Raw genomic sequence first — 18,281 nt, 5'->3', positions numbered from 1 at the left:
AGGAATGGGTGACGTTTTGGGTCGAGACCCTTCTTCATTCCTTCCATCCAGAAATGCTGCCTGTCCCGCTGAGTTACTCCAGCATTTTGTGTCTATCCTAAATTTTGTCTGTCCATTTTACTCCACTGATGTTCTCTGACGCATTGACTTCCTCCAGCATAATATCTTATGTTAACAAAAAATCTGAAATTTCAATTATATTATTACATGTACTGGAGTACCTCTGTCAACTCTTCGTGTCACAGCATCAAATGATCCATTAACATGATCAACAATTGTTTTCTTATAAAATCCAGGCAAGCTATTTTATTATATTTTCAATTGATATATAGTAAGTAGAGGCAGAAACACCATACCTTCAGGTTAAAGGTGGCATCATTGCAGGAATTTTGATGACCAAAGAAAGTTTGAGCACAAAGTCCCTGAAGAAGAAAAGGAAAATTCCATAGTAAATAATAATAATTTTGATTATTGGTTTACATGAGAGTTGGGAGTGAGTTTGGAAATTTAATATAGAATTATACTTAAAATGGGTCATTTTGATATCTCCCAGAACAGCTGCTGGTGTGACAATGTGTGATTAACCGCACCTATTGCTTTTGATGCAGGCAAGCATTGTACCTTCATCTTGCTTGTTTACTTACACAGCGTCAGAGGTAGCAAACACTTTTGTCTCAATAAGTACAGTGAGTTGATCACAGTAGCTATGGCTTGCTGTACTACTTAAACCTGGCCTGCATATTTTAAAGGAGTGGTGGCTGCAGCAACAGGTAGTGGAGCTCATTGTGAAACTTAATCTTGCTTGTGATGCTGGACCACAAATCTAGGTCAAGATGTTGAAATCTAGGACTGGTGTGATCTGCCTACAGGTGACCAGAAATACATCCAGGCTAAGCAGGATAACATTACATAGAACACAGAGCACAAGAACAGGCCCATCTGCCCACAATGTCTGTGCCGAACATGATGTCAGGACCAACTCTTATCTGCCTGCACGTAATCCATATCCCTCCATTCATAGCACATCAATTTGTTTACCTAAACGTTTCTTAAATTCCACTATCATATCTGCGTCAATCACCATCCCTGGCAACGTTTTCCAGACACTCACCAACCTCTGCATAAAGAAACTTACCCCACCCATCTTCTTTAAACTTTGCCACTCGCCTTAAAACTATGCCGTCTAATAATTGATTTTTTAATCCTGGGAATAAATTTCTATTCTATTTATAACTCTTACTTTACATAGAAACATAGAAAACAGGTGCAGGAGTAGGCCATTCGGCCCTTCGAGCCATTCAATATGATCATGGCTGATCATCCAACTCAGTATCCTGTACCTGCCTTCTCTCCATACCCCCTGATCCCTTTAGCCACAAGGGCCACATCTAACCCTCTTAAATATAGCCAATGAACTGGCCTCAACTACCTTCTGTGGCAGAGAATTCCAGAGATTTACCACTCTGTGTGTGTGAATCTCTGTGTACATAGTTTTATCAAGTCTCCCCACAACCTCTGGTGTTCCAGAGAAAACAATCCAAGTCTGTCCAACTTTCCTTGTAGCTAATTCCCCATAATCCAGGCATCATTCTGGTCAACCTCCTCTGCACCCTTTCTAATGCTCCAAATGCAGTTTAATCAGTCTATAAGGCTGCATCATGACTTCCTGTTTCTTATACTCAATGCCCCAACCTATGAAAGCATGCATACCATATGCCTTCTTTACCACTCTATCTACTTGTGTTCCCACTTTCAGCAGATTATGAACTTGAACCCCAAAATCCACTGCAAATCATGCCGTTATTGCATTTTTCCTCTTACATTTGACCTCCCAAAGTGCAACACTTCACTCATGCTTCAAAAAGGTAGTTAATATCGTCTAAGGACCACACCATCCTGGCAAAGCTCTCATCCCACTGCTACCAATGGGAATAAGGCACAGGAGCATGAGAAATGTTATCTCCAGGTTCAAAACCAAGTTCTTCTCATCAATCATCAGGCTCTTGCCCCACCCTAACCATGACCCAACCTCAGCACCAACTATATTGGACTTTGTACTACGAAGGTTACAATATGTACTTTAACTTGCATCATTTTTGTTATTATTACCTAGTATAATTAATAATTTATTGTTAATTTTTTTGTGTTGTTGCGTTTAATATGCCTGTAAAGTTGCAGCAAGTAAGAATTTATTGTACTCGTGTCAGTGCGTTTGACAATTAGCACCCTTGAATCGTGATATTTTATTTTAGTTATGGGTAAAAGTAGAACTTGAGACTATCAATAGCAGACAGTTACCAGAAGATTACATTGAGCAAATAGAAAAAACATTTATTTCCTTGAAGATAGTGAGAAGGTCAAATTTGTTATAGCAGGGAGTTACTGTGCATATACGTCTAAAGGGAGGCCACATCTATATTACTAAATCTCTGTTCTTGACCGCTTTAGGCCTTCTGTGCTGTGATTTCAGAGAGAACGCCGCTACTTATGGCCGTCATTTTTAGCCACCTTGCTCAGAGCCCCCCTCCGCCGCATGTGTGCTGAGTATTTTTCCCGTCGATGAAAAATGACAGAGATATTAATGTTTTTACACAGTTCCCCATTCTCTCTGCTGCCCCTGCTGGAGGGAGATTGAGGGACTATAAAACCAGGAAGTGGTGTGCCTCAATCAGTCTCTGCAAGTGGTGTGCCTCAATCACTCTGTAACATGGAGGGCACTCTGAGCTCTGAATGACACGGAACAAATTTCTTCACACCTGTGAGTAAGTACCCTTAATGTGGTTTGAAAATAAAATATGGTTAGTTTGAAATAAAAAAGCACTGCCTGCAAATGATTGTTTGGGGGGGTTTGGGTTCCTCTCTCTCTCCCTCTCTCTCTCTCTCTCTCTGTCTCCTCTCTCTTTCTCTCCCTCTCCTCCCTCTATCTTCTCTCTCCCTTTCTCTCTCTCTCTCTCTCTCTCTCTCTCTCTCTCTCTCCATCTCTCCTCGAGAGAGAGAGAGAGAGAAGGGGCGAGACAGACAGAGAGACAGTCTCCCCCAACCTCTTCCTCCCCCCCCCCCTCTCCCTCTCCTCCCTCCCCCTCTCCTCTCCTCTCCCCCCCTCTCCTCCCCTCTTCCCCCTCCCCCCCCCTCTCCATTCCCCCCCTCTCCTCTCCCCCCCCTCCCTCCTCACCTCTCCATCCTCTCTCCTCACCTCTCCCCACTCTCCTCACCCCCCTCCCTCAACCACCCTCTCCTCCCCCCCCCCCCTCTCTTCTCCCCCCCTCTCCTCTCCCCCCTCTCCTCAACCCCCTCTCCTCCCCCCCCCCTCCCCTCCCCCCTCGCCCTCTCCCCCCCCCCTCCCCTCCCTTCTCCCCCCTCTCCTCTCTCCCCCCCCTCCCCCCCCCCCCCTCCCCTCTCCCCCCCCTCCCCTCTCCCCCCCCTCTCCCCTCCCCTTTTTCTCCCCCCCTCCTCCCCTCCATCCCCTCCCCCACCGTCCCTCCTCTAAACCCCCCTCTCCCCCCACACACCCCCCCTATCCCCTTCCCTACACCCTCGCTGCTCCCCACCTCTCCCCCCCCCTCACCTCACCCCCCTCTCAGCACACCCTCTCTCCCCCCTGTCTCTCCCCCCCCTCCTCCCTGTCTCTCTCTCCCCCCTGTCTCTCCCCCCCTGTCTCTCTCCCCCCCCCCTCTCTCCCCCCTGTCTCTCCCCCCTTTTCTCTCCCCCCCTCCCCCCCTCTCCTCCTCCTCTCTCTCCTTCCGCCCCTCTCTCCTTCCCCCCCTCCCCTGTCCTCTCCCCCTCCCCCTCTCTCTCTCTCTCTCCCCCTCTTTTTTCTCCCCTCCTCCCCTCCTTCCCCCTCCCCCACCGTCCCCTCCCCTCCACACACCCCTACCCCCTTCCCTCCACCCCTCCCTCCCCCTCCCTGCTCCCCACCTCTCCCCCCTCCCCTCCCCCCACACAACCCCCTCCCTCTCTCTCCCCCTCTCCCCCCCTCTCTCTCTGCCATCACTCCTCCCTACCCCCCCCCCCCCCCCCCCCCCCCCCTCTAGATGTGACTGCAAGTTGGGGGCTATGCGTCAGTAGATAGGGTGGTTATGTGGTAAAAGGAGCAAATGAATACAAATAATCAAGGGGGTTAATTAGCGTGAGTGCGGGGGGGGGGGGGGTAGTTAGTTTGCGTGACGCTGCATGCCGCCTCTGTAATTCTGTAACCTCATGTAAAGTCTTTCATTTGTGCTTACACAAAGACTTCAATTTGCTATCCTATCCAAAACATTTCCAAATGTTAAATCTAAAAGATTCCTGTTTGATTAGATGCTAAATGTATTTGATTAATTTGGAGAGATTTTAATGAAAGCACCTGCATCAAATATAATTTAATTTAATTTAGTTTGATGGTGAAATAAATATTTCATGAACAAGATGAACTTGTAAGGCTTCCAGTATGTTCGGGAGATGAAACAACATTCTTCAAAGGAGTGCAGACATTAAAATATTACCTAATCAAATAGAATTAAAGCATGTCATTTTAGAAACTTGAGGTGTATGATTTTAACCCTGGGTGGTTACAATCACTGAAGATATTTGCACAAAATGTAAACCACGAAAACAAGTCATTTAGACTTTACTTCAGCTCCAATGCTTGAACTCTACATGAACCTCCTCCCAATTTATTTCATACTTTGGTAATTTCAGCATCTGATTACAGAACAAAACAAAAGTGAAGATATAATTCAGTTGAATATCATAGAAACATCTTGCCCTGCAGCATTTCACTCCCTCAATACGTGAAAAACTAGGAGCTGGAGACAATAGTTGTAGTTAAATCTGCTAATGTCATGGTGCTCTACAGCACAGAAACTGACCTTTTGCCCACCTTGGCAAGTCCAATTTGTCTGGATTTGGCCCATATTCTTCTAATACCTTCCTATTCATTTGTGTCCAAATGTCTTTCAACAGTCAAAATTATTTACTAACAACATTTACTACATTGTTATTCAAATCTTTAATGTGTATAAAAAAAACATCATCAGACACAGCACAGATGCCTTCCTCCAAGCCAATTGGCTAGCTCTTGTTGGATTCCATGCAATCTAACCTCCCAGACTAGTCTATCATGTGGGACCTTGTCAAAGGCCTTGCTAAAGTCCAAAAAGGCAGCATCCACTGGCATGCCCTGCCTTCAACAATCTTCTTGGTGACCTTTTCTAAAAACTCTATAAGATTTGTGAGACACAATTTCCCATGCACAAAGCCATGCTGACTGTCCATAATGTGTAGGAAGGAACTGCAGATGTTGGTTTACACGAAGATAGACACAAAATGCTGGAGTAACTCAATGGGACAGGCGGCATCTATGGAGAGAAGGAATGGGTGACGTTTTGGGTCGAGACCCTTCTTTAGGCTGAGAGTCAGGGGAGACGGGAAACTAGCTACATGGAAGGGTAAGGTGTGAAGGTTAGAATGCCTGGGTATTATAGCGAGAAGGCTGACAAGGTTCACATGGCCATCCAATATCAGCTAATTTGACCCAGTTATCCCGGAAAAGTCCTGTAGTATTGTCCTGCGGTAATGTTTAGCTTCATACAAAGTTGTATTACCATTAGATCAATGCATAATGGCTGTCACTGTTTGCAGCTACTTTTATGTATAGCAGAATTTGTTTTATGTATAGCAGAATTTGTTTTATGAATAGCTTAGCCCTTGGCACAATCTTTGATATCTGCCACTTTACTGGAAGCATTCAATTTTTAATGTTCTGACTAGAGTGTTGAATTTAGCCAAAGACAACAATTTACGGAGAGGAAATAAAGTAGTTCTAACTGCACCTTCTGCACCGGGTGCCACTCATCCCAAAAGGGCGACACAGTGGCGCAGCGGTAGAGTTGCTACTTTACAGCGTCAGAGACCTGGACGTGATCCTGAATACAGGTGCTGTCTGTAAGGAGTTTGTACAACTAAACTAAAATAGAAACTTAAACAAGCTTAAAGATAGACCTATTTTCAATTTCTGAGGAGATTTCAATTTCAAAGTAATAATGAAGTTGCATACAAGTCATGCTATCTTCTTGAATTTGAATGTGTTCTTCAAATTTATATGTCACATGCACCATAAGGTGCAGCAAAATGAATTTACAATGCAGCATTACAATTAAAAAAGGACATAATACACAACATAATTCCACACAGACATCAAATTCCACACAGAAAGCAATACAGTTCAGACAGTCCTCCTCCTCCGCCCTTGCTCACCAGGGGCCGTGACCCTCCGTAGTCACCGCTACAGACGGCCTGATGTTCAAGCCCACTGGTCGGGATGGTCGGACTGGCGACGTCGGGACAGGTCGAGCACACCCCATGACCCGAAGCTCCCAGTCGGCCACCTCCTTACCGGAGACCGCGGCTTCCAGATGTTGTGGGCCGCAGGCCAGTGGTCGGAGCTCTTTTCTGGCGACCCCCGGCGAGGGATCGTCCGTTCCACGATTAAAGGTCCGCTCCACGCCTGCCGCCAGAAGCTCCACATACCGAGGCTCCAAGATGTTGTAGGCCACATGCCAGCGGTCAGAGTGCTTCTCTGGCGACCCCCGGCAAGGGGGTCCGCGATGTTAATGTCCCCATTGCGCGCCGCTGAAGCTTTGGGCCCAACTCTGGGAAAGGCCGCACCAAACCAGCTGTAAGGCCGCGAGGGGGGGGGACAAAGAAGCGACATGGAAGAAAGTTGCATCTCCGTCGAGGTAGGTGCCTGAAAATGGTTTCCCCTTAAACCCCCCCCAACAACCCCCACACAAGACATACCGAGAAACAGTATAACATACTTTTGGACATACTAAAAAGAACAAAAAAACAACGAAACCGCTGCAGGCGAGGCAGCCGACTCGCATCGCCACCGGAACCGAAATAAGATTCTAGATACGATTTAAAATAGGGGACATTTGTGACTGGCTCATTTTAAAGGTCACCAATGGAAATGAAGAGGAACTATTTATCATGGTATGTCTTCAATCTATTGTAAAGAAAATTATATAAGTCCGCTTATTGGCAGAAACACCTTCATTGCCATCCCAACCAAGAAGATGAAATGTTAAGATCATTAGAAACAGTTTTTGGGTGTTAAGACTTCCTTTAGAGTCCACAAATGACATCTGTAGACAGATATTCACTTGATGTTTGCAAAGCAGACAGATTATATAATTCTGTATGCATTACCAATTTGACATAGATGCCATCATTTTGGAGATCAGAACTCCAGAAAATGTCCTTTGATAACCTCAAACAGCAGAACCTATATGTAGCAACAAGGAGGCTCCTTGACTGACATTATTTAAAAGGATCATCATTTACTGATTATTTCACATTTCCACATAAGCAGTTTTTTATTTAAAATCTCTTTATTTCATTCACACTTCACTTGTTTATCTCCATTGCTTTTGACACCAAGATTAAATGTGTTTGAAAACCTGATTACGAGCTAGTCTTCCCACTCCCAGCTTCTGCTCACACTTCACACCTCCAGTGCATTAATACCGCAGGTTCCAGGCAGTATTTTAGAAAACCGGTGCCATAAGAATATTTTTATTGTGATTTGTTGAAATGTTGAAATGGACGACCAGGGAAGCCTGATTGTAACCACACATCTCATGTTTAGCATACCTCCTAACACACACAAAATCTATACAACTCACAACTGCAGTTTGTGGTCTGTGGATTGGTGCTAATGCCTGGTTCAATTTGCAATCATAGAGGCACAAACCACCTGGGTGACAGCTCTAAACAAGGTTTGGTGAATCAGCACTCTTCCAAGGCTGCTTTCTAACTCGAATAGAAATGCGGAGAATGATCGTTATGATTTGCTTTTTACTCTACCTAGGATAAATTTGACAGTTTATTGAATCTTAAACAAATAATTTTTCTGTTTAATAAAACCCTGTGATTTTTCCTAGCTTGCTCATGACATACACTGTGATTTTATTAAATTAATTTTGTGTGAAAATGTATTATCCTCTTCAGGGAGATTGCAACCTTCACGTGGTCTGCCCTGTTTCGATGAATGAATGCAATCATTCGATGAATGCACAATCAAATAAGATCAAATAGAACAAGTTGTCCTACAACTTTAGGCTGTGCACGCCATATGCAAGAAGAAGAAGATCCTCTTCATGATATTGCCCTTCAATATTGGACCCTTGTCAAATGAACAATTTAAACCAAGAAAAAATAAACCAATAGGATTGGATTGGCATGTTAAACTTGACTTCATTTTATTTTTAGTTGCTTTCAATGAAAGGGAGGTAACCCATTATTCCCTGGACACACACAAAAAGCTGGAGTAAGGGTCTCAACCCAAAACGTCACCTATTCCTTTTCTCCAGAGATGCTGCCTGACTCACTGAGTTACTCCAGCATGTTGTGCCTATCTTTGGTTTAAACCAGCATCTGCAGTTCTTATTACCTATTATTCCATGCCGGTTTCTTGTCTGACAGGCTAGATTAAAATGGCCACCAAATGCTTCGATTGCATTCTCTCCCTTATGCAAGGGACTCTGCTTGTTGATGAAAACAAATATCATTTGGAACCAAACAGAATAAAGCTGCAACAAGCTGCCTTAGACCTAATTATAAAAGTTTCTCAAGGATGATATTTAACGAGTATTTCTTTCTCAGGTCCCATAACAAATAGTGAAATTTCAAGCACTTTGCTGGCTTCAGCCTTTAAAAGGACATGTGCAATTCACCATCACTGTGGCTCAGTTTTACATATGGTAGTGGAAAGAGACTGGAAGAGGGACTAGGTGCCTGATTCATTGACGATGACCTTGCTGTTTCATTGGAAGAGATCAACAACATAAAGGGGCTGTCCCACGGCGGCGACCTAATCTGCGAGTTTAGAAGAGTTTGCCCTCGATTCAAACTCGAGGCATGGTTGACACGTGGTCTTAGGAGGTCCTATGAGGTCACTGGAACTCTCCTTCATGCCCAAGGGAAGTTCTCGAATATTTGCGGCCTCAGCTAGGTCGTGGAAACATTTTCAGCATGTTGAAGGTTTTTCTGCGAGTAACATTTGGTCGGCACGGTTCCTTTTAACTCGTAGTGCAGTGGAGTGGGGTCACTATTTATTTTCAGGCAGTCGAGGGCAGGTGTAGGCAATCTCCTTCGCTGACCGGGCATTTTGATTGGCTCATTGGAGTTTTCAGGACCAAAGAAAACCGACCGGTAGGTAAAATGCCCGCTAAACTTTATTATACTTCTTAAAAGTGTCTCCACTCCTTCTCATCCCTTTCTCCGCCCCTTCCTCTCCCCTTCTCTTCCCTTCTCTTCCCTTCTCTTCCCTTCTCTTCCCTTCTCTCCCCTTCTCCCCTTCTCTCCCCTTCTCTCCCCTTCTCTCTCCCCTTCTCTCCCCTTCTCTCCCCTTCTCTCCCCCTCTCTCCCCTTCTCTCACCACCCCTCCCCCCCTCTAAAGGACTTACCATTCACAGTGCAGCCGTCTTTTACATTTCTCTTCATCGCGGGTGTGAATTTCAGACAGCGCTTCCCTACTTTCCCTGGACCCCGATGTCCTTGCTGAAAGTACAGCCGCTCTTCACCCTCCCAAACCAAAAAGAAAGGATGATCACGGTGCACATGTTCAACCCATATGTGCCCGTAGTGGATGTCCTCACCTTCCTTGCTCGCTACGTCGACGGAGCAGGGAACTGCGTGGACGTGAAGGACCTGCATGGGATTTGGACGAGCAAGCGGCAGGTCAAGGTAAAGCTGAGGGTGGGAAACGAAGGAGCTCTCCTCCACCCTCCCTCGGTTTTTGCAATTGGAGGGAACAGAGGGTATCTGAGTTACGTGCGGCAGCAAATGTAACAAACCTGGGCATGTGGTGGCCCAATGCACTGCAGTGGTCTGCAAAAACTGCAAAACGGTGGGCCACGAGACCAAAGACTGTCAGGCCAGCAAGAACTGCAACCTATGTGGGGAGGGAGGCCACCTTTACAGGGCCTGCCCAAAAAGAGCCTGCTCATACGCACAGGCAACAAGAGGGGCGGTTTCCAGCACCCCCAGGGCAGGTGAGACACCCACTACCACTGCCAAGCCCCCAGCAAAAAGGGGAAACAGGGATAGGGACAGCCCAACCACCTCGAGCCCTCAAGTGCCAGAAGAACTCCAGCACCAAGCCCAGGAGGGAGTCGATGGAGGAGGAGGGGGGAGAGCAGAATTGGACGATGGTGAAACACGGAAAACCCCAGAAGGGTCACAAGGAGCAGAGGCCAGAAGGGGTTGGAAAGCCCAAAAAAAACCCCAAAAAACGGTCTCTCTCCCTGACGGAAGGCAGCAACCTCTCCTCGTCAGGAGGATGAGGCGAACGGGAAACCCCACAAGAAGAAAACCGGGGAGGCAAGGAGAAGGTCCATGCCGATTGTCCACCAGCACCAGGAGACTGAGAGCAGAGCAGCGGTCGAGGGGTCCCAGCCCCAGGACATCGGGTACAGAGCAGCGGTCGAGGGGCTCCAGCCCCAGGACATCGGGAGCAGAGCAGCGGTCGAGGGGCTCCAGCCCCAGGACATCGGGAGCAGAGCAGCGGTCGAGGGGCTCCAGCCCCAGGACATCGGGAGCAGTACTGCAGCCGTTGGGCCCCAGGCGCTGGAGACCGGGATCATCGCAGTAGTCGATGGGGCCAAGCTCCAGGGCATCGGGAGCAGTGCAGTGGCCCTTGGGCCCCAGCTCCGGGAAACCGGGAGCATTGTAGAGGCCGATGGGCCCCAGCTCTGGGCAACTGGGAGGGCCCCAGCTCCGGGCAACTGGGAGCAGTGCAGCGGCCAATGGGCCCCAGCTCCGGGCAACCGGGAGCAGTAAGTTTGTCACCGTGCCCCAGCCACGAGAGATGGGGGAAGCGGCGCACCCAGAAGGGGGTAAAACGAGCAGCCCCCCCCCCAACGACACCTCTGGTTACGACACGGGAAACCCAACTCGTTGAGGAGGCCGGGTACCTGAGCCCAGGAAAGGTGCGCCAATTCACTGAAGCGGTGGGCATGAGGGAACATGAAAATGGTCAGTGACTCTAATGGAGCTGAAACTGGCATCCTTAAACGTGCGCAGTGTGAAGAGCACTGCGCGATGTGTTAATGCCTTACAGTACCTGGCCAAGGTCAAGGCAGATGTGACTTTTCTTCAGGAGTGCGGGTTGCCACACCTCCGCTGCTATCGGAGGTGGTCGCGATGGTGGCCCCACGGACTGTCGGTGTGGTCGGGGGGCAATGACTGTCGTGCTTCCGGCCTGGGGATCTTGCTGTGGGGAGGGAACTTCGCCATCACTGAGGTCAGGGAGGTGGTTGCGGGGCGTCTCCTCGTGGTGGATGTTATGTACCGTGGTTCTCCGCTCCGGCTGATAAATGTGTATGCCCCACCCATGCGGAGCGAGCGGCTGGCCGTTCTCCAGCAGCTCCCAGTGCTGTTGGCCACGTCCCGGCAGCTCGTTCTGGCCGGTGACTTCAACTGCATCATTGATGCGGCTGGACGATCCAGCAGTGCCAACAACAGACTGGACAGCAAGTCCAAGTTCCTGATGGAAACGGTAAAAGACGCAAAGCTGCACGACGCCTTCAGCGACCCTGCAGGCGGGTCCCAGCCGCGGTTCACCTGGTCGAGATCGGACGGTTTAGCCCGATCCCGGATAGACTTCGTCTTCACCACGAAAGCCGTCACGGTGAGACACACCGACCTCACGCCGGTGTTCTTCTCTGACCACTGCCTCCTTCAGGCTTCCTGTCACCTACAGGAGGACCGGAAGGCAGGCAGAGGGACGTGGAAGTTAAACGTGAAGCTGTTGACCCCAGAGAACGTTGAGGAGCTAAAGAGGGACTACGCATGTTGGAGAACGGTGAGGCCCCTCTTTGACTCCCCGACACTCTGGTGGGAAGCAACCAAGGAGAACATTAAGAGGTTCTTCATAGCCAAAGGGGTTCAGAAAGCAAGACAGAGTCAGAGGGAATTGTGCCAACTCCAGACAGATTTGCAACAACTGCTCCTTCTGCAGTCGAGGGGGGTGGATGTGAGGGAGGAACTTAGAGAGGTGAAGGACCGGCAAGCTCGGCTCTTTACCTCTGAATCCTCCAAGATCATCTTCCGATCTAGGGTCCGCCATGTGGAGCAGGATGAGACGTGCTCACGTTTCTTCTTCCATAAGGTTCACAGGGGGAGCTCTGTGATCAACAGCCTTAGGGAGGAGGACGGCTCGGTAGCATCCTCGCAGACAGACATGCTGAGGGTCTGCACATCCTTTTACACAGATTTGTATGACAGAAAGGCCACAGACAGCACCGCCTCCCAGAACTTCCTGTCCTCTATCACGGAGGTCTTGGAGGACAGCAAGCGGGAGAGTCTGGACCAACCACTGACCCTAGAGGAGCTGACTGGCTCCATCCGCTCCTTTGACTCGAGTAAAACTCCCGGAAGCGATGGCTTACCGGCCGAGTTGTACTCGGCTCTGTGGGACTGGGTGGGCCCGGACCTGCTGGAAATGTACAACGACATGCTTCTAGCAGGCAGCATGTCAGACTCCATGAGGAAGGGCAGCATTACCCTAATCTACAAGCAGAAGGGGGAGAGGAAGGATATAAAGAATTGGACACTGCCTCAGATGTATCTGAGATGCTTATCGAAGAGGTATAGTGATACTTGCACTGAACTGTATACAAAAATGAATTTCACAGCGCCTCTGTACATGTGACAAATAAGGTACAAAAAAGTTTTGGAGGAATGCTGACGAACAAGTTAACATTGACCGTAGATTGTAGAATAGTTTCTATAGGTACTATAAAACACTATAGGTGTTTATTTTTTCCCAGAGGATCATTATTATAGTAGCAATACTTTAACAGGCAACATTCCTTGAGAGAGCACCATTAATTAGTAAGTAAATTGTTAGAATTAAAGAACATAAAAATTGTGTATCATGAATTATGTATGAATAAATGAAACAAAACGAATAGGTTACAGAGAACAGTCGGTGATTAAGTACCGTGGCCTAAACTTTCAATGCATTTATGCGAGACAAAATTCTACCTAATTTTACATTTCATTAAAATTCTTTAAAAAATGAAATAAAAATGTTAGGAAAAATAATCCCATGGATGGCTTTTCTAATGAAGGAAGATTGGTTGGCAACTTGACACTAAAGCTAACTAAACTCCAACTAATGGGCCTGTCCCACTTAGGCAACTTTTTAGGTGACTGCAGGATACTATGCAGTCGCCACATGGTCGTCACATGTTCGCGGATGGTTGCTGGGGAGTCGTCTTCATGGTCGCGAGGAGTTCCTGAATTCTGGGAACTAGCCGCGGCTTCATTACGGTCGCCGTGAATTTTTCAAAATGTTGACCGTTTTTCAAAAATGTTGAAAAATTAGCGGCGACCAGAATGATGCTGCCATGGAGGGTAGCGAGAATTCTCGTGGGTCGCCAGGAAGTCCGAGTGGGTTGCCAGGAGGTCGAACGTTCTCTTAGGTTCTCGTAGGTTGTAGCCGGTGCTGACCGGTGAATTTCATTGGCTCATTGGGAAAAAAACGTAAGCAGTAGTTTTCAGAACCAAGGATAACCAACAGGTAATGTTAATGTCCGCCAAGCTTCACAGCCATGTATCTCCGGCTTCTTAAAAGTTGGCTCCACTCCTTTCTCCCCCCCCCCCCCCTCTCTCACCTCCCTTCGCACCCCCCCCCCCCCCTCTCCTGCCCCCCTTCTCCCCCCCCCCCCCCCCCCCCGCTTCTCCCCCCTCTTTAAAGGACTTTCCGTACACTGGGGAAAAAAATGAAAGCAGTAGTTACCCGACCGGGGGTAATGCTCAATGTTCGCCGAGCTTCACAGCCGTGTATCTCTGGCTTCTTAAAAGTTGTCTGGCTTCTTAAAAGTCTCCACTCCTTCTCCCGCTTCTCCCCATTCTCCCCCCTCTCTCCCCTCCTCTCCCCCCTCTCCCCCCTTTAAAGGCCTTACGGTACATGGTCTGTATCACCTTGGCTTTGCACCATATGAGTTTCACTCAGACAACACTTCCCCCGCTTGCCCTGTCCCCTGCCTGCATAACGGGCTGGTGAAGGAAGCGATGTGTGTGTGTTCCACTCTGACAGTCGCCGTGCCAGCAGCCATTTTATCAGGCGACTGCCGGCAACTTGACAGTCGCCTGAAAAATCGCCTAAGTGGGACAGGCCCATAAGTGCATCCTACTTAAATAAATAAACCAGGGAGAAGGAAACAGAAGAATTTTTAGATAAGATCAAATGAAGGAGAGTGTGGAGGTTGTGAAAAATAGCAAGGAACATAGAATAATTCAGCACATCCCTTTGTCCCCCAATGCCTGTGCTGAAATGATGCCGCCATATTAATCTCATTTGTCTGCATGTGATCCATATCCCTCCATTTCCATGTGCCTATCTAAAAGCTTCTTAAATGCCACTGTTGTATCCGCCTCCAGGACCACCCCTGGTACCACATTCCAGGCATCTACCACCCTCTGTGTGAAAAACTTGTCCTGCACACCACCTTTAAATTATAAAATATGCTTCTCTCACCTTCAAAATAGGCTCTAATTTCTTTAGCATTTTCACCCATAAAGGTTCTGACTGTCTAACCTATCTCGGCTTCCCATAATTTATATACCGGTAGTTCTTCCATATCTTCCCTCAACCTCTGCAATTCCAGAGAAAACAATTAAGTTTGTCCAACATCTTCTTGTAGCTAATACCCCTAATCAAAACAGTATGTTGATAAACCTCTTCTGCACTTCCTGGCCTCCACATCGCTTTTCTAACGGGGCAACCAGAACTTCATGCAAGACTACAAATGTGGTCTAACCAGTCTTATAGAGTTGCATCATCACTTCCTGAGTCTTATGCTTAATGCCTCAACCAATGAAGACAAGCAGAACATATGCCTTCTTTATCTACTCAATCTACTTGGATTGCCACTTTCAAAATCCATCTGTACATCAGTGCTATTAAGGGTGTTGCCATTAACTGAATACATTCAACATCCTAAAGTGCAATAGCTCACACTTGTTTGGATTAAACTCCACCTGCCATTTCCCTGCCCATTACTGTATCTATAATCTTGCTGTATACTTTGACAGCCTTCCTCACTGTCTGTTATGTCAGTAATCTTGGTGTAATCTGTAAATTTACAAACCAACCCATCTACATGTTTGTGCAAGTCATTTATACATATCACAAAGAACAAAGATCTCAGCACAGATCCTTGCAAAACTCCACTGGTAACATCCTTTCAGCACAACCTTCCATCTTCTACGAGGAAGCCAGTTCTGAATCAATACGACAGTCACCGTGAATCCCATTCATCAGGATGCTCTGCATCAGGCTACCAGTGGGGTACTTTATCAAATGCCTTACTAAATTTATGGAGACAATATTCACGATCTTACCATCATCAATCACCTTCATCACCTCCTCAAAAAAAAAGCTTGATGAAATTAGTAGGACATGGCCTGCTGCTTGCTAAGCCATGCTGACTGTCCCTAATTAGCCCATTCTCTTCTCAATGGCAGTAAATCTTATCACAAAGAATCCTCTCCAATAGCTTCCCTGCCATTAACACAGGGGTCTCCAAAGTATGACCCGCGGGTCACATCCGGCCCCCCACGAGATTTTATCTGGTCCGCAGAAACCTCTGAGCTCCGGGCTCCCTCTGGTCCTAAATTCCAGCGACTCAGAGAATTTGTAGCGTGTTTGCAGCATTTGCTCTCTACACAACAGATTTGTTTTCTTCGGAATGGATCTTTGGAAGGATGGGTTCAAACCGAATTCCCAGTTCCAGGTGGGAGCCTGTTGAGCTCAGGCTCTGTCTCTCTCTCTCTGTAGAATACATAGATCATTCCTTGTTTCAGTCGCCGCCAGACCCTTCTCTCACCTCTCTCTCAGGTACATATGTCTGTATTGGTGCTGCTTCCTGCTCCATCGCTTTAACGCTTTAACACTTCATCTCCCTCACTGCCAGTTACCAACCAGCTCCCACTTTCCTTTTGCTCGAGCCCCGACTTTCCTTTGCTTTCTCGCCATCTCTATCTCCGATTCAGAGAAAACGTGAGTGACCAAAGTCCATTCAAAGCTCACGGATGCCATCGGCTACCTTGTCTATTCACTACCCCTGTTTGCGCATCGGAACTGGAATATTCTCTCCAAGATCGAGTCCATACAGCAAATCAGACATTTCTTTATTTTTTCCTACAGCCTGCAAAAATGTGCCAAATACATAATGTGGCCCTCATGCTGAAAAGTTTGGAGCCCTCTGCATTAACATGAAGCTCAAAACATCTTAGGCCAAGTCAGTAACTTATTAAAGCATATGAGTAATTGAAAACAAATTCTGTTTACCGTCCTAGCATCCCAAAGAGAGAGCGTCTTGTCCGCTGCGCTTGTGAGCAATGTGTTAGAGAACGGAAGAAACTCCACGCTGTTCACAGAATCAACATGACCTCGTAGTATCTGTCTGCATCTCTCACTGGAAAAAAGTAGAAACATTTGTTAGATATCCATCAGGTATATGTAGAACCACACTCTAAAGGATTTTCCATAACTGGAAGTGCTAGGTATTAAAAATAAGATTGACCATGAAACTGACTAACTGGATTCAAACTGAGCTTTGCTCAAGTTGGTCAGGGCATTAGGTCACTCGCTCTTTTCCTTTTACTAAATACTTGAGTCTAATTTCTTGCTATTATTTTCCACATCTGAAGATGAAGATTATACATACGATGTTGCCTTGTTTAAGTTTAACAGAAACAGGTTTCTTGTCACACATATGCTATTACATAGTCATCGAGTCATACAGCACATAAACAAGTTCTTCGGCCCAACTTAAGGTACCCCATCAGCATTAATCCCACCTGCCCGTGTTTGGCACATATCCCCTAAACCTGTCCTATTCATGTACCTGTCCAAATGTCTTTTAAATGTTGTTATAGTACTGACTCAAGTGCCCCCTCTGGCACCTCATTCCATATACCCACCCATATACCCATGTGAAAAAGATCCCCCTCAGGTTCATATCACATCCTTCGCCTCTCACCTTAAACCTGTGTTCTCTGGTTCTTGATTCTCCTATGAGTGAAAGACTCGCCCTAACTATTCCCCATGTGATCTTATACACCTCTATCAGTCTCCTGCATTCCAAGGAATAAAATCCTAGCCTGCCTAGCTTTCTTTCATGAAGCTAATTTTCGAGCCAGTCCATTAGCTCTCGCTGGATTTTATGCGATCTAACCTTCCAGATCTGCTTACCATGTGAATGAATGAATGTTTGAATGAATGAATGAATGAATGAATGAATCTCTTTATTGTCATTGCACATGGTGCAACAAAATTTAAAAGTCAATCCCACATTGCGATTCACAAGAGCAGTTTAAATATATAAGATAAGGTAAAAATACATACATATAATAAAAAAAATAAAAAATTACAGATAAATAACAATAGCAGCTGAGGTAGAGCCATTCAGTTGAATGTGAGTGTTATTTCTTATTTTGCATTATTAAGTTCACGTATGGCTATGGGGTAGAAGCTGTCTCTGAGTCTGTTTGTGCGAGTTTTGAAAGACCTGTACCGTCTGCCAGAGGGCAGCAGGTGGAACAGGTTGTGTCCAGGGTGGGAAGTGTCCTTTAGGATGTTGGCTGTCCTGCCAAGGCAGCGATAGCTGAAGATGTCCTTCAGGGAGGGCAGTGGGCAGCCAGTGATTTTTTATGCGGTGTTGATGACCCCTTGAAGGGCTCTCCTGTCCGCTGCAGAGCAGCTGGCATACCATGTGGTTATACAGTACGCCAGCACACTCTCGATGGAGCAGCGGTAGAAGGACACCAGCAGCTTCTCCTCCAGGTTGTTTTTCCTGAGGATCCTCAGAAAGTAGAGTCGCTGCTGGGCCTTCTTGACTGCTGTGGTGGTGTTTGTAGTCCAGGAGAGATCCTCCGTAATTTGTGTGCCCAGGAATCTGAAGTCTGAGACCCTTTCCACACGATCCCCATTTATGAATAGGGGTTTGAGGGCTGCATTGTTCTTACGAAAGTCTATGATAATTTCCTTTGTTTTTGTGGCGTTTAGGATGAGGTTGTTGTCTGAACACCACGCTGTCTTTGGACTTCCTCCCTGTAGGCTGTCTCATCTCCTCCTGAGATACGTCCAACCACAGTCGTGTCGTCCGCAAACTTGACGATGGTGTTGGTGGAGTGGGCGGGGGCACAATCGTGGGTGTAGAGGGCGTAGAGGAGTGGGCTCAACCCACAACCCTGTGGGGAGCCAGTGCTGAGTGTGATAGGGGTGG

The 18,281-nt window shown here is 47.0% G+C and overlaps 1 protein-coding gene across 2 annotated transcripts in view; it reads right to left on the bottom strand.

Moving 5' to 3' along the window:
- The window catches only part of LOC129698888 (sperm-associated antigen 16 protein), a 705,663-nt gene that overhangs the window by 291,437 nt on the left and 395,945 nt on the right, over positions 1–18,281 (bottom strand). For both annotated transcript variants that reach the window (XM_055638281.1, XM_055638282.1), the window contains exons 14-15: positions 16,343–16,469; positions 357–422 (exon numbers count right to left, since the gene is read on the bottom strand). In XM_055638281.1, the coding sequence (XP_055494256.1) occupies positions 357–422; positions 16,343–16,469 (193 nt within the window). The remainder of the gene's footprint in view (positions 1–356; positions 423–16,342; positions 16,470–18,281) is intronic.

Source organism: Leucoraja erinacea, chromosome 7 (genome assembly GCF_028641065.1).
Source record: "Leucoraja erinacea ecotype New England chromosome 7, Leri_hhj_1, whole genome shotgun sequence".
Classification (NCBI taxonomy): Eukaryota; Metazoa; Chordata; class Chondrichthyes; order Rajiformes; family Rajidae; genus Leucoraja; species Leucoraja erinaceus.
Note: the sequence above shows the minus strand (reverse complement) of the source record. Positions and strands in the feature narration are given on the sequence as shown.